Raw genomic sequence first — 16,286 nt, 5'->3', positions numbered from 1 at the left:
TTAAATAAAATTCGGAATTTGGGCCTGATTGAGCTGGGCCGACTCCGAATTCCGTACGAATAATGAACTCAATCTACTCGAAAGCTTTTTCTCCCGTGGGCTTCTACGGGAGTAGCACTGTTTGATACCCTCTCTCTCTCCTCGATACTGTTTTCTCAACTCGGTTACGGTTAGAAAAAAAGGGTTCAGCTCCAGTAAAGCCCTGAGTAGCAATGGGAGCTCCGAAGCAGAAATGGACAACGGAGGAAGAAGAAGCTCTGCGAGCTGGCGTCGACAAGCACGGCGCTGGAAAATGGAGAACCATTCAGAAAGACCCAGAATTCGGCCATTGCCTCGCTGCGCGGTCCAACATAGATCTGAAGGTATTCTTCCTATTTTTTCTTCTATCATCCCATCAATTATTTTATCCTGATTTTCTTTGAATTGGAAGCGTGACCGTAGCTCCTTTTTCGTTCAAGCAATCACCCTTTTAATTCTTATTAGTACTTCGGTTTTAGGTCAGATTTTGCTTATCGTCTGTGACATTTTATGAAACTTGGCGGGTGTTCTTTTCTATTTTTCCATGAGTTTTAGTTTCAAATTCATGTTTCTGTTTCCTGCATTACATTGTGAGATTTGCCTATTAATTGTGTATGCGACATGGGGGTGTACGTGTTTAGATATTAGCTCATAAGTGAAGCTACTGTTATGTGTACGTGTTTTGACATGAACTTCCAAAGCAAGCTCTTTCCAATTATAAATGGATAAAAACTCTTTTCTTTGGAGTTATCCTAGAAAATCTAAAAATGTGTCTTTGGCCCTCTAGTTTTGATGATTGATTGTTGCATTTAGTACAACTTCTTTCCTTCCAGGAACTTCTTGTCATGTACTCTCTTATATAATTTAGCCATATAAGTTGGCCTTGTATACCTTTGCTTGATATTTACCTTGTTGCGTACAAGAGAAAATTACCGTTTTGTTGAGGCAGTTCTATCCTTAATGTGTTTAGGACAAATGGAGGAATATGAGCGTTAGTGCCAGCGGCCAAGGATCTCGTGAGAAAGTCAGAGCTCCAAAATCAAAGTCTCTTGCTTTGGTTCCATTCACTTCAACTCCAAGTGCTTCTACCTCCCTGGCAGTTGCTCAAGAGGCACAACCGACCGGATCAGAAACTTTGAAAGGCCAGCAAGAAGCGAAAAGCCCACTTATGTTAGCCATTCTATTCCTCATACTTCCCTTGTCACAGTCTTTTTCTGCTATTGCTCTTCTCTTTTTGTTTTTTGTTTTCTGGAATGTTGGTTCTTGTCTGAATTATGTTAGAGCTAATAGTCTTGAAATATATTTTGAAAAAATGAGTTGTGAGAATTCAATCTTCCATACTGCTTCATATTTAAAAAGAAGAGAAATGGAGCAAATTTGAGTAGGTCAGAGAATGCTAGGCCTTTGCGTTTACCAGGACATGAACAAAGTTTCAGCGTAATTGAGAAAATAAAAATTTGTTGAACTTGAGAATTGGTGGAAACTGCCAGATGGGATTGTGTAATTCATATGAGTACCCTAGGGATACATATCCAAGTTTGATAAATCTATACTGATACTCTCTCCCTCTCCCTTTCACTTGTTTTAGAAGAATAAGGGAAGAGTCAAGCTTTGAGGAAGAGTTAAATCTATGGTTAAGTACTGATGTAAAAACTGTCAAAGGCTGCATCAAATCTCTCAAGCCAAGTGTTCAGCCTTCCTAATGGTGTGGAAGAGACTTCGGAGTGGATTGCTAATTTATTATCCAAGTGTTCAACCAAGTGTTGGTCTATTATTTTAGAACTAACAAATGAAAGAGTTTCTAGTTTTGTTTTCTATGTAAATTGTCCTGGTCAAGAGTCTCTGTGGCTACAGTTGGACAAACCAAAAGAGATTGAGAAGGGAGGGGAAAAACGTTAGGAAATTAAAGACTCTTCAATCTTGTGGATGGACTGGATCAAATCTCAAATAAGAACTAATTTGGAAGTAGGTCTCTGTTGTTTTTCTCTTTAAGTGGGGAGCGTAATAACTTCATATGCATGTTTCTTAATGAAAGGCGTGAATGTAGTAAGCAGTCACCTCTAGTTTATTTTGAGATCAAGCATAGGCATAAATTCCAATATGTGTTTAGTTGAATGCTTTTTAGAGAATCCCTTGATTGCCTCATTACTGAAGCTGTGTTCTCTTCAAACTGATATTTGCCATATTGATATTGCACCTCATTATTTTTAGTAATTCCATCTGGGCCTGTTTGAATTTATCTTTTTTAGTTGTATTTCTCCTATCAGGTACAACGCGGTAATCATGGAAGCACTTTCCGCCTTGCAAGATCCAAATGGATCAGATGTCAATGCTATCTGCCACTTTATTGAGGTCAATACTTATCTTTTCTCTTTATGCTTAGGTGGTTATGTAAGCAAGTGCTTGCCTCTTGACTTGGCCTGACTCTTGGAATTTCAAATTCGTAGCAGACTAGCATTTGCAGCTAGCTTAAACTAGATATTGTTCTACTTTTATGGTCATTGTAATGATTCTTTGATCTGTCTTGGGATGTCATTTGTAAAGTATTCTTAAGCTGAAATCACCTTGAGGTAATGGTTTGATGCTGGTTAGTTTGTATTATTCCAGAGATAGATGCAGTGCTGGTAAAGTGACTAGCCGTGCATTGAACGAGTCATGCTAGTGCTGTCAGGTTGTTGTTGATTGTTATGAAATGGCAGAGTCAATTTATTCTTTGAAGGGTCCCAATACATTAATTGGTGTCTAAGTTCCAACATGTAGCTTGATGACACAGAACATAATGACCCTTGGCCTGGATTAGCTGTTAAGTTTCGGTCTCCCTTTTTCTCTTGGATACTCTTGTCTGGATTTAAGGTAGGATTGGGCGATGTTAGAGCTGGAACATCATTTAACTTGGATCAAAAGAAAGCTTTCTGGATAGAGCTTGTTTTAGAAAATGTATTTGTTGCCTCTCGTGAGTTTAAATCTGTGAAATTCATTGGAGATGAGGAAGAAAGTGTTTTAGGTTTTTTTTTTTTTTGCTGCTAAAAGTCGAGTGTTTTAGGTCAAATCTTACCACAGTAAGCTGATTGGGTTTTTTTTTTTTTTGCTAAAGGTCCTTTCATGGTAAGGAAAAAAAATTATGTTCCTGCTGAGATTTTTGATGAATTTATTGCTTTGAAGCATCTTTTTTTCGTCCAATATGCAATGCATGTGATATTAGCCATGCCTATGAGTTGTGTCACATAAAGGGACCCGGTCAATATATTTTATTTTTTGTTTTTATAGTATTTTGGCATTTTACTATGTCATTGAACTGCTTATCAGTTGGCAAAAAACACCATTTGGGCAGTGGAGCTAAACACAGTTTATGTTCCTGAACTATTTGGGTTTGGCATGTATCAAGTCATGGTTATGTCTGTATCAAGTTACTCGAATAAAAAGCACAATCACGGAGCAATCAGGAACATCGTTCCTTCTGCTGTATGCTATTTTCATGCTAACACATTTAGATGAACATATTTTCATTTTCTTTATAAACAATTTATTCCATTTGGTACAGCAAAAACACAAGATGCCTCCAACTTTTAGGAGGGTGCTTACTTCCAAGTTGAGGCGGTTAATTGTGCAAGATAAAATTGAGAAGGTATTGAAATTTCCAATCCTTCTCTGTTGACATGCTGGAAAAGTAAATTATAAACATCGACTTATGCATGACTAGCCATTGAAACAAAGGTAAAAACAAAAATCACAAATTTGTAACCCTAACATGATTTTCTATATAACAGGCTCCTAATGGATACAAGCTGAAAGATCCATCATTTGCAATGAAAACTCCAACACCAAAATCACGTCTGCCTCAAACTTCTAGCTTTAACAGGGCTGCTGATGCTGCAGAGGAAGCAACGATGACAGCTGCATACAAAATTGCAGATGCTGAAGCAAAGTCATATTTAGCATCACAAGCAGTCAAGGAAGCAGAAAGAGTCTCAAGGATGGCTGAGGAAACAGATTCTCTTCTACAGATAGCGAAAGAGATATTTGACCAATGTAAACACTCCTTATTTATGGTTTTAAATTCTTTTTGTGCTTTATACATGTTCTCTGAACAACATAGTCATCACCTCCTTGTTACAGGTCTGCGAGGGGAAATTGTGAGCATGGCCTGAGCTGCAGGTTTTGGGAGATACCAGACTGTGAAGGATCCTGTAAGTTTGTAAGTAGCTTTACTTTCAGAAAGCATAAATTGTAAGTAGCTTTGCCTGGTGACTAACCGCAAAGCCCATTGGTGGTTGTTTGTAGATGTACAAATGTGAAATGAAACCAGCTTGAGAAAGCTGCCTTGCCTCTGCTCTTCTGTGAAGCTTCAACCCTTGATCTGAAAATCCTGTTTCTCTATCTCATGCTTTACTATTCCGGAACACAGTTTTCCAGTGACACCAATCCTGCCCCTGGACTTACTTCAGGTACAGTGGGCCTTATATGCTCTGATCTAAAGTGTCCCAAAAGAATGGACATGGGCGTGACACATAGCAGAAAGTGACAAAATGACGACAATAACAAGAATCTCGTAGATTGCACTCTATGATATGGGACGTCATGGACCCTCTATTTAATTTAGATAGTATTCACATAATCTACAAGCTGTTTTAGTATAGTTCCATGGAGTTAACTAGGACTATCAGATTTCAGCCGAGACGACCGTCAGAGTTATCCATTGATGCAAGAGCTATATACATAAATGAATGGCCGTGATTATTGTCTTAAGGGAATTTTTTAATTAGTGACAGCATCATTATAGTTTAGAATGATGAGAACTTCCCAGCAGACTCTAGAATTTGTTCCAAGTTGAACTGGTCAGGTTGGATGCTTCAATATCCTAATTTGCTCTCTGGAATTGATTAACGTTTGATTAACAATTTTCTAATCGGTCACTAAGCTTGTTGGGCGAATAAGAAAGAAGAAATGATAAACAGCCAGCATATTATAAGACGAAGTTTTCATGTAAACCTTATCCGTTGACGTATTTGTTGCTTTAGAACAAATCTTAAACAAACAAAGGCTAGCTTCGTGTGTTGACATTAACCATGAAACAAGCTTGTCACAACAAAGACATATTTGTCTACAGTTAGATGGGAATCCAATGAAGGTGATGACTATTTTTTTCAGTTTCATTTAATTTAGTTTTTTTATCTTCTCTTTGAATTCAGTTACTGAGGAAACATACCCATTTACTCGGTTCCCAGTTCTTCAATCACTTCTGCCAAATCTTTCCGTTTATGAGCAGCAATATCTAATACTGAAAGCAGGTAATCAAGAGTGTGGCTTGCGTTGCTTATTGGGAAGAGAACTCCCTCCATGTGGTGCTTGTCCAACTGTCCTCTCCCCCCCTGTACAGTTTCTCTCTCTTGGCTGTCTCTGTAAAACCCCAATTGGTCAGGAGGTTGGAATTTGGATGAGTGCGTGAGCGGGTTGGTGTTTTGTGTGGATATCCCTGCGACTCTGCGAGGACCCACCTGGTGCTTTCACTTTTCTCTCGCTTTTTTGGATCAGGATCTGCCGAGCTGTACTAAAGCGGTTACGCCTGCTCGTCGAACTCGAATCTATCTATCTCGCAAGTCCGCCTCAGATATTAGATTTTAGATCTCGTTCCTCCTTCCTAGAGAGCAATCGTCGTCTTCGAACTTGGACCAAGGGTTTTTGTTTCGTCAGCTTTTTTTAGGTTCGAGAGAATCGGATTGAGATTGGAGACAGGGATTCCGGAACTGGGTTTTGTTGGAAAGAAACACGGAGCGGGTTTCGCCCCTTTGGGTAGTTTTTTCGAGGAAGTATTGGGTATGGGACTGTGGGTGCACGGGGTAACCTTAGTTTTCGGAAGTGGAGAGATTCGAGGAAGAAATTGACTCTGCCAAAGGGTTTTCTCGTGGTGTTGCAATATTGCAGTTGGGGAATTCTTAGAGGGTTGCGTTTGTTCTGCTTCGTTTTCGTTGAGATTATCGGACTTTAGAGTTGGGTTTTGGCTGAGAAGCTTGGTTGCGAGAGATTTCGACCTTGGTCCTTCAGGAATTCTATTACTCCCTCTGGGTGTGCTTGTAACAGGCTGGAATTCCTGTTAAAGCTGAAGTTGTAGGTTTTCGGGTTTCCTTTTCTGTTTTTAGTGAAGAGATTGGAAGTGCAAATTTTTTAGGGTTCAGGAGTGACCACCTGCGGATCGAAATTAAATTTCGGTTGAGGGTGGACTGATGGGATTCTGTGGCGACTCTTGTGAAACGATTGGACGCTGTGAGTGTCAGTCGCTCTAGAAGACTGAAAGGGATCATGAAAGGCGGAAAAGATGACGAGAAGATCATGGGGCCATTGTTTCCTCGCCTTCATGTCAACGACACGGAGAAAGGTGGGCCGCGTGCGCCGCCTAGGAACAAGATGGCGCTTTACGAGCAGCTTAGTATACCTTCTCAGAGGTTCAATCCGGGGGGACCAGCGCTCCCTCACCCACCTCATGCCGCAAACTCCAGCCTTCCTTCAGCATCTTCAAGTCAGGTTCGTTTAGAAAGCTTCTCTAATTTGATTTGCTTCTGAGCTGTTCTTCAACTTCTATTTGGATATAAGTTTCGAATTAGCTTGGGGTTAGGAATTTCATTGAAAACCTCGATTTTAACTTTTATCTCATCCGTAGACTTGTTCTTTACGAAAAGTGAGAGGCATATATGCTTTTATTTTTTTGAATTTTTGTTAATTGATGGTTTCACGAAGAGAAACAGCATATCAGAATTAGACTGGAACCTTTTATGAAAAAATAAGATAAGATTTAGTGTTTAGGTTCACATACTAAACTTTACAGATTCTGTTATCATCTTGGGTCGGTGGTTATTCATTTTCTTACAGAAGTTGAATGATTAATCTGTTGAATCGTTTGTTCTTGGTACTGTTTTAAGTATTCCAGTTTGGTTCTACAGTGGAACAATGTTTATTATATGGGACAATGTTTAAAGATTGTGGACTTTTTATTGTACTCTTTGTTGCTGAACCAGTGATGGAATTCATTGATGTAGGGTATTGGCCATGAAATGACTGTATTGCCTTCATTTTACTTTCCTTCAACACCTCCTGCCCATTCCACGGAGAAGCTCTGTCCTCGATCTGCAGAGGGTATTAATGTAAACAATACCGATGCCAACTTTGAAATAAAATCAACAACAAATTCTAGTAGTAAACCTTCTAATTTCAAGGGGCAAATTTCTCAAACTGCTGAACAAGCTTCCCGTCACCTGCATGGTCTCTCTACTTCAAAGACCTCTTTTGAGAAGAAATATGGCGATGAAGATGATTTTTGTGTTCCAAATTTTCTTCATTCAGGAGGAGCTCCAGATGGGCAGGATGAAGAAAGGCAGACACCATTATGTACAATAAATCCTGCCCAAGCCACGCTTGTTACAGCAAACAGTGCCAGAAAAAATGTCAGGACTGCTTGTAACTCATCCCAGCTCCAGGATCTAAACAATAAGCCCCAGAAACGGAACAGTCCCTCAGAATTGAAGCCAAGACAACATGGAAGGAACACAGTTGATCACAGCCCTAAGGATATCCCAGAAAATAAAAGCGCTAATGACAAAACATCTTCACGTGCATCTGGTGGAGGCAGAATTATGGAATCCTTAAGATGTGCCAAGGAATCTTTAATTGAGACAATACCAAGAGATTTGGTTAATGAATTTGAGAATGCTGGAAGTTTAGGGTGGTCACACCCAGAGCAAGACACAGCCAGGGAAAATGTCTTGAGGATGAGAAGCAAACAAGGTACCAAAATATTCCTTGCCAATTGTTATAGGGATCATGAGGAGGGTGAAAATTATAGTATGGAAAGTGAAGAAATTTTTTGTGGGTCTCAACATGTCAGTACTGGGGAGGGGAATGATGATTCAGAGTCCTCCATGGTGGATTGCTTTCCAGGAATGGAAATATCTCCTGATGATGTTGTGGGGGTTATTGGTCCAAAGCTTTTCTGGAAAGCAAGAAGAGAAATTGTCAAGTTAGTATCCATGTTCTCTCTGTCTGCTATTTCTTTTGTGTAATTGTTTGCACATCTAATTTGAAATTGGTTTAGATTGTGGATCATAAGCTGGTTGATGCTGCTAAATGAAACTTTATGCAGCTTAAAAGTAGATGTCATTATTCTCTTTATTTAAAGCATGGGGCTTAATACTGTTGTTTCATTTACATTATTGGTTTTGATACTACTGCATCGTCTATTACGTGTTTATTTATTTGAATGGCTTTTATGTGTTTATTTTAAAACTTAATTTGTCTGTGCTGTTTGGCTTCCGTTCTTTTTGTCTCACTGCACTCATCACAGTGTGAACAATCATTCTTATTTGTGATTGTTTGTCCCTTGTGAATTAATCTGCCCAATTTACAGATGCTCTCACTTCGCAGTGTTGAATATTTGAGATATGACCATGAAAATTTTGTCGTGATGATGTCATACTACGGCACAAGTTTTTATACTTTTCTGTGTGCCCTACCCTCCTTATTCCTTCTCCTCAAAGATATCAAATCAAAATTAATGATGCCATGGGAAGAGCTCTAGAGCGTCTTGCATGTAGGCTATGGATTTTGCAACATTACCAACAGTGAGAAGAAAATATTGCAGAAACCTACAGCTCTAAAAAGAGTATTATCTGTTTTTTGTAACCCAGGTTACTGCATTTTCTTTGCTTTTTGGAACCAAGTATCCTGGGAAAATATAAGAATTTGATGATTGAGTGCATATCTAAGCCTTTTGCGTATTCCTTTAGGGGGACTTTTAGATGCATATCTATTGTTTGGTGCTGTTTGGTCCATCTACTGAAAGTCTTTTTTTTTTTTCCTGAGCTGACAATATTTAGATGCTGTGGAACTAAAGATTTTCGGGTAGTTATTACAGGTGTTTAGTAGGAAGAAGTCTTAATGACCTAATGGCATTTGTTGGATTTGTTCTTTGTGGGAGTCATGTTGCTACTTACATTGTCCACCTGATATGTAACACAGAAGAAGTTTGGATTATTCAATTCTGTAGGATGCAAGCTGTCATCTTCGTGCAAGCAATATTGGAGATGATTTTGTTATGTTATTTTCAACAGTACTTAAAAGTCCTTTGGGAAAGTGATTGAATAGGAAACAGTGGTTTGCTTGCTGTAAAAATGTTTGTTAGTTCTAGAAGCTCGGTTGGGGTGGGGGGTTGGTGTTCCTTAGGGTCTTTGTCAAATTAGACTTCTTTGCAGACCTTGTCATTGTTCAAACCAGGTCTTGGTCTTTGTTAAATTAGACACCTTTGCCTATTTTGTCACTGCTCACACCAGGTGAACTCGAGAAAATCAAAGTATTTTTTTGGTATAAGATGGAAGCATATTCAAAAGGATCTAGAGAGAGAAGTCCCGAAGGAAGAAACAGAGCTCCATGTAACCTTGTTGTTATGATCTTGAAAACTAAGCTTTACATTTTGATTGGCTGGTGGGTGAAATTTTTTTATTCTCCATCAACTAGCAGGGTTATGAGAAGTTGTCAGCATATGTCCTGAGACCATAGAGAAGTGCCTCCATTGTGGAGCCTTTTTGTCTTTTCTTCTGCCTATAGCATATGTGACTGCTAATGTGTATAGATATTAGTTATGAAGTAGAAAAAAGAGATAGGTTTTTTCTGCCATCATCACAAACAGATAATCTATTCCACTTCATCTTTCTTCTTTTGATGCACTCTCTCGTGGTAAAAAGAAGTTGATGCCTATCAAATTAAATTGAAACCAAGTTTGTCTGGAACGCATTTTCATTGGGTTCAAATAGAGGATGTGCGATTGTTGACAAAGGGAGAACATAGTCAAGTTCTTGAATTTGGTGTGACTGGGTGGATATAAGGTTTACAGGTAAGTGCCACTTGGTGGTATAATGATTCCAGTAAATTAATTTCACAACATTTTGAAGTGTATTGCTTAGAGGAATCTTGAAAGGGAGCTTTTGCACGAGTCATTAAAGGAGTGAAGTGAGCCCAAGTAAGTCTGAAAGGATGATTGCAAAAATAAAAGAAGTAGAGAATAGTAAGGAGGAATTAAAAAGAGTGAATCTACCAGAATCATTGTTGTGGTGCTATCAGTTCTTTTCTGGAAAGAGCAGTGAAATTAAAAGGTGAAAACCACCCTTGCTGGTCGACAGTGAAATGGTTGAGTAGAATCTTGGCCAGGTGTTGGAGCATTATGAGAGTTTCTGAGGTACTGAATTTGGCCTATCCAGTGCTTAAAGGGTTATTATTTTCTTATCCAGAGTCGAACCTGTTACTTTATGTGGATGAAAAGATTCCTTGTCAGACTGGTAATCCTAGAAGATCAGGATGATCCACTCGACAAGCTAGAAATGGAATTAGTACTGCATGGCGAATGAACCCACGTGATCTCTTACTGCCTACTTCAATTCACGATCTCATAAAAAATATGAAAAAGCCACCATGGAGGAGATTTTCTAGAATGGAATCAAGAGACCACTACGGAAAAATCACCTTCAATCACTAAAGGACCTGAAAATTTGCAGAGTATTCCTGGAGGATTTGACCACTGCAGTGCCTAATAACACCCTTACCTCCAGGAGGGGCTCAGATTTCCCCTTGAACTCTCTTCAAAATTCCACTTCAACCACCCTTCAGGAGGGTGAGACCAAAGAATGTAGAGGGAGGTTGAATATCAGAGGAAGCAACAATGTTTCTCTAATGTATTCTCAAAACAGTACTGGGAAGAGGATGAACCCTTGAAGACTTACCCAAAAACATATGTTGTGAATAATGCGCTCTACTACTTCCCCCAAAAGACCATTACCAACCACAAAGCCCAAACATTAGCCTCTAAAGCAGTTTGTCACAAAATTTGCCCTTGAGATTACAATGGTCTCTTTAAAAACTTAACAATAAAACCAAAGTAAACATTGGAAAGCACCTGGCAAAATCAAATTTAGATAGTAAAGCACCCCAAACCGAGAAAACAAAAGGACACTGACTGAATATATGATTGACTGTGTCAGCCTGAACACCACAAAACTTGCAACATAAATCCTCAATTGCCTGGCCCCTTCTAATGAGCTGATTGGTAGTTAAGATATTTCCTTTGGAGGCACAGCAAGGGAAGTGGTTAACCTTAAGAGGTGCTAGAATAAAATGTAAGAGTAGACACCTGTTTCAATTACTTGATGATAGTGTCTCCTATTTTGTCCTATCTTGTGGTAAGGTCAGGGTCATAATACTATTTTGTCCTGTGATATGTAGTTTTTGTATCCGGTACTAGTTGATTATCTTTGGTTTCTTTGCCAAGATGATTGATTTGTTCTTGCATCCAGCACTAGTTGATCATCTTTGATTTCTTTCGCCAAGGTGATTTGACTTATTCTGGTTTTGTTCGGATTGCTTAATTGGTTTTTATTGTTGTTGTTGGGAATCAAGTTCAATTTGAGAATAGAGATGTTTTTAAGGCTTTTTCTCATACTGGTTTGACCTCTCCCACTTTTGTATCCCTGTATATTGTTCTGTTAAATTCAATTGGATGAGATTTGATTGGAAAGAAACAAAGGAAGGCTGAACTGATTGAAAGCCTCTTCCCTCTGGTCCTTCTTTTCTCTCTCTCTCTCTCTCTCTGCATTTTTTCTATTTAAATGCAATTCTTTTTCCTTGTTACTGTGTGGTACTCATGAGTGCTACCATTGTTCAGATTTCATGAGAAACAAAAGAATGCTGAAAGGATGGATACACCATAGGCATCCCCCCTCTAGGGGTTTTTGTGTGCCATTGCAGAGCGTCTCTTCTTGCCTTTTTTTAATGTTTATGATTTTGGATTTCCTCACTTCTCCATATAGTGCTTTCTGTTCTTATGTTATGACTTCTGTCAATATGATTGTGTAAAACGTTAAAGTTTGGTTTCTTATTCCTGTTTGCAGTCAGCAGAAGGCTTTTGCATTCCAAGTGTTCGAGTTGCATAGATTGATAAAGGCAAGCAGTTTGGTTTCGTTCCTTCAAAAGGGAAAATGAAAAAAACAGATAAACTGTAAATACTCATTCCATACAATGCTGATCCTTGGTTTTATAGTCTTTGAACAGGTGCAGAGGCTGATCGCTGGCTCCCCACATATGTTACTTCAAGATTACCCATTCTTAAGATCTCCCAAGGTCTGTCCGAAGAAGATATTGCCTTCCGAGAACCTTCTGAAATCTCTACCACCAGATACTAAGCAAAAAGATGACTCTCAAAGGATGAGCCAGACCACAGGATGCCTGGGCAGTAACCTACCAGGGAAACCTCCTATTCCTTCTGGTGAAGATGGAGTCCACAGACTGATTGCCAGTCAAAATTCAAGTTGTGGACCTTATATGCCAAATATGCCGCTAACACCAATGGGCTCCGATAATAAAGCTGCCCCCTGGTCTTTTCCCCCGTGGTTAGTTCCTGTGCTGTCCCCTTCTGAAGGACTCGTTTTCAAGCCGTACACAGGCCCATGCCCACCGCCTGGGGCATTCATGCCCCCAGTCTATGGAGGCTGTAGTACTCTTGGTCTGCCTCACATGGCCCGTGACTTCATGGATCATGCCTACAGGGTCCCAGCTCCACAACAGCATCAAGTTGGGGTTGTCTCAGGCACTCTAAATTACTATCCTCCTTACGGGTTTCCAGTCATGAACCCTAGTATGTCCACCGCAGCTGTTGAACAGGTGAACATGATGACTGCAGCACGCTCTTCCCATGGGCAAGATGAACAGTTGTCAACTGGGGAGGCCAATTTCAATGTGAACTCTAGAGTCTCACGTAATTTGGGTAACAGGAAGAGAGAAGGCACCGCAAGCAGTGGTTGGAGGCCCCGCAGCTCAAAAGGCAGTGAAGTGCATGGGAGTACAGCTAGTAGCCCTTGTGATAATGGACAAGGTGGATGTCATGTTTCAGAGGGCGGGAATTCACTTCCCCTTTTCCCCATGGCTCCAGCAGTGGAGGGCTCTGGTGTAACCCCACATGTCCAAAGTAGCAACCAGCAGACAAGGGTTATCAAGGTTGTGCCACATAATCGAAGGTCTGCAAGTGAATCAGCGGCACGTATTTTCCAGTCTATACAAGAAGAGCGACAACAACAAGACTCACATTGACTTTACACAAGGCAGAGGACATAACCCTTGACCTGTCCGAATCATTATCAGGTGCGCAAGATCATGCTCGTGGGTGTCAGTTGTTTGATACTTTGTACAACTTGGTTTTGCTTTACTGTGTTACTTTTTTGTACATAGCATGTATTCCTGAGTGGAGGAGGACTAGTGTTGTGCGCGTTACTTTCTGCAGTGTTTAATAGGTGTTTGGGGAACAGAATCCCAATGTGGCATGGTAAAATTTTGGAAGGTTACTGAGATGGTTGAGCAATTGTGCTAGTGTTTTAGCAGACAGGGTTCCTGGTAACTGTCTTTTTATTTAGTCAATTCATTTCGACTTTGTCATGTACTCAATTATTGAAATAAAAGGAAACAGAAAGGCATCTTGACCTGTGGATTAAAGATTGGTTCTCATATTTTGGGTGAAACCTTATGCATTTTTCTGTTCTCTTTAGAGCACTATCCTTGCATCTCAAAATCTACTGTTTGCTGCAAAGAATTGATGTCTGTCCGTTGATAATATTCTCATGTTCATCTGTTAAATCTTCTGGAAGTGACTACTCATGAACCATATTTGGTCTAAAGATCCAATGCTAGAAATCCTTGATTTATTATGTAGCCATGATACAGATCCAGTGAAAGGAAGATACGGCCGTCTTCAATCTTCATTTTGCTGTTGGCTTTATCTCATGGGCAGTCAGGGGACCTGCCAGGACCTCCATAATAGAAATAGGAACCCATGTTTGTACCTTTATTTTTTCCTATGTCTATGTTATAGCACTTCGGAGCTTTAAGAAATGGGTTGAGTGCATGTGGATGCTGTAAAACATCGGAACCATCAACATACTGGAGGTTACTGAAAAAGCTTGCTTTCTTGAAGCCCTCACCGGAGAAATGGCCGCTACCCATCTGTGTCGCTGTGTGCATTCCGTTTGGGTTGTCATTGAAGATCTCTCCCCCCCACTCTATCACGGTGGCGCTATCTGCTAACCCCTTGAAGAGAGAACTCGGCCAGTATCCCACCGACCTGTCCTGAAACGTTAGCCACCAGTTTCCACTCTGTGGGTCCTGCAACAATTTTCTTTTCGTGGTAAGATTGGCCAAGAACAAACTAAGATGGCTTCAGCAGAAAAGTTTTCTTCAAGGGATTTGCTGAAAATATAAGAGGTGAATTGCATCTTTTAACCTCATCGGTTCGTGTCTTACCTTGAATATGATTAGACTCATTATGTACTGATCGCCTTCGTAAGTGGAAACAGGTCCTAGAGCACCTCCAAGAGATACTTCTGTGCTTGTTTGAACAAAACCAGGACACAGGAGGTTGTAGCAGCCTGTGTTATAACTGTCATTCTGAAACAGCGCAGCAGCGGCAACAAATGTGAGAACCCTAGTTTTCAGAAGTCGTCGTAACCACTTCTACTAAACTGAATCGAATTTCAGAGTAAACGAAACAAAAAATGCAGCTTACAGTCCAGAAGGTAAACAATCGCGTCTGGTTGTCACCAAACGTGGATGGAAGTACCTGAGCAATTCTCAAATTCCAGAAGTGTTTTCAGTATGATATCAGAATCAGAATTGCTCATTCATGTGAGTTTTGTATTGAGACGACGCGACTCAAAAAATGTCAAGAGATGAATTACCGTCCATCCAGCTTCAACAGAGTTGAGATCACTGGTTCTCATTTGGCCTGAGAGGAGCCAAATCTGACCCAAGCTCATTTCATGCTTAGCGTCTTCCAAAACTGGGTTCCATACGTTTAGATCTGCCTGTGCTCCATAGAACTTGCCATCATCCAAGTAAACAATTGCGTGCTGGTTCATGCATGCAAAGAATTTTCTTAAACGATCCTTCAAAAGATATTCGGCGGGTCAGAACACCATAAATAAATCATCTTTTTTTTGTTTACCTCGTGACCATGATGAACTCTCTCTTCGTTTATACTGTCATCGGGAGTGTTAACTTGGTATAGTCTTCTTCCTTTCCTCGCCACCGCGTTGGTCCCGGCGGCACCCAATGGCTTTGTCCGGAGAATAGGTACTGTTCCTTCTGGGCAACTTTTAAACCTCTGCAACAGCAGTTTTGGATGTCGAGAGGACGCCGATTTGAAGCCAGTTGGATACGTACTAGGTTGCATCTGGTGAAGAAAATTCACTCGGATTAAACGAAGGTAATCCACTACACGCAAATGTACTGTAACAGAGGTAGCTGAAATGGGGCTTTACTGAAGGTTAGGAAGACCTGGATGGTGTGGTTCCTGAGAGAAGGATGATCGAAAGCTGGTTGTCTGTAAATATCGACGCAGTCGATAGTATCCCCATCTGCAGTCTGCGAACATCAATTCGCCATTAAACATACTAAAGCATTTCCTGCATGCAGAGAAAAAGAAAGGGAAGTAATGCAGATGATGAATGTAGACGATGAAGTGGTAAAGAACCTCGATGGTTTTGACCGTAAATTTGTGGGCGCGATTCTGACGCTTCTCTTGATCGTTATCTTTCTTCAGTGGCGTCCTTGCATCGACAACGCCATGGCTGAGTGCATGAAAGATCATTACCACGAACAGTGCTGTACGTCCGACATCGTATCCGGAAAGATTAAAGAACTTTCCCCCCATAACTATCTCTGCAATCCCAAAACCATTGAATAATTTTAGAACCATAAAGAAAAGAAATGAAACACGATCGAGAGACCCTCGAACCAGAGATTTAAGTAAATAAGAGAAGAAGAAGAAGAAGAAGAAGATTATAGCTAGAATTTACGCGAACTAAGAGAATAAAATGAAGAATGGACTGGATCCAAGCGCAATGAACTCAAGCTGTGTGTGTCTGGAAGCCTTCTAATTTATAAGCAATCCTTAGCTCCTATGCATGAATCTGAACTGAATAGCTGGAAGAAATCGAACGGACAGTAGTAACAGAAAAGCTGCCTGATCGGGTAGTTTGATCACTGGTACAAAACCCTGTGTGGTTTCAGGCTAAAACTATTAAGGGTCAGTTTGATCAAATTGGGTTTGCTATTCATTACGATTGTCCTGATTAGTTACCTCTGAAATAGTTTGCAAAGGAAAACCAGAGAGATATGAAAAACAGTTCCTTGTAGAAGCTCATTGAATGGCTGAGGGACTCACTACCTAAAATAGAATCTTATAATGG

The 16,286-nt window shown here is 40.2% G+C and overlaps 3 protein-coding genes across 5 annotated transcripts; 2 read left to right on the top strand and 1 right to left on the bottom strand.

Moving 5' to 3' along the window:
* The first annotated feature begins 145 nt into the window (after positions 1-145).
* On the top strand, positions 146-4,764 carry LOC137949996 (single myb histone 3-like). 3 transcript variants are annotated; one of them, XM_068796316.1, is made up of 7 exons: positions 146-362; positions 989-1,188; positions 2,286-2,370; positions 3,560-3,643; positions 3,786-4,047; positions 4,135-4,205; positions 4,300-4,764. In XM_068796316.1, the coding sequence occupies exons 1-6, from the start codon at positions 213-215 to the stop codon at positions 4,164-4,166; spliced, it is 813 nt and encodes a 270-aa protein (XP_068652417.1). In that variant the 5' UTR covers positions 146-212; the 3' UTR covers positions 4,167-4,205; positions 4,300-4,764. The 3 variants fall into 3 exon arrangements, with proteins under 3 accessions (XP_068652417.1, XP_068652418.1, XP_068652419.1); XM_068796317.1 differs by having other exon boundaries at positions 4,135-4,213; XM_068796318.1 differs by lacking the exons at positions 3,560-3,643; positions 4,300-4,764 and having other exon boundaries at positions 4,135-4,293.
* Positions 4,765-5,274: 510 nt separating this feature from the next.
* On the top strand, positions 5,275-13,550 carry LOC137949579 (protein HEADING DATE 3B-like). Its single transcript, XM_068795661.1, has 4 exons — positions 5,275-6,537; positions 7,050-8,026; positions 11,943-11,994; positions 12,103-13,550. The coding sequence occupies exons 1-4, from the start codon at positions 6,316-6,318 to the stop codon at positions 13,135-13,137; spliced, it is 2,286 nt and encodes a 761-aa protein (XP_068651762.1). The 5' UTR covers positions 5,275-6,315; the 3' UTR covers positions 13,138-13,550.
* A 97-nt stretch (positions 13,551-13,647) lies between these two features.
* Positions 13,648-15,998, bottom strand: LOC137949581 (protein neprosin-like). The gene is made up of 8 exons (XM_068795662.1): positions 15,894-15,998; positions 15,569-15,756; positions 15,373-15,459; positions 15,041-15,268; positions 14,775-14,945; positions 14,603-14,656; positions 14,341-14,484; positions 13,648-14,202 (listed from the first exon to the last, which is right to left on the bottom strand). Exons 2-8 carry the CDS (start codon positions 15,746-15,748, stop codon positions 13,822-13,824), a joined length of 1,245 nt encoding a protein of 414 aa, XP_068651763.1. The 5' UTR covers positions 15,749-15,756; positions 15,894-15,998; the 3' UTR covers positions 13,648-13,821.
* Between the last annotated feature and the right edge of the window lie 288 nt (positions 15,999-16,286).

The sequence above is a fragment of the Aristolochia californica genome, unplaced genomic scaffold, assembly GCF_029961685.1.
Source record: "Aristolochia californica isolate CCGP_79_NKW_82.1479 unplaced genomic scaffold, dmAriCali1.0.hap1 SCAF_14, whole genome shotgun sequence".
NCBI lineage: Eukaryota > Viridiplantae > Streptophyta > Magnoliopsida > Piperales > Aristolochiaceae > Aristolochia > Aristolochia californica.
Note: the sequence above shows the minus strand (reverse complement) of the source record. Positions and strands in the feature narration are given on the sequence as shown.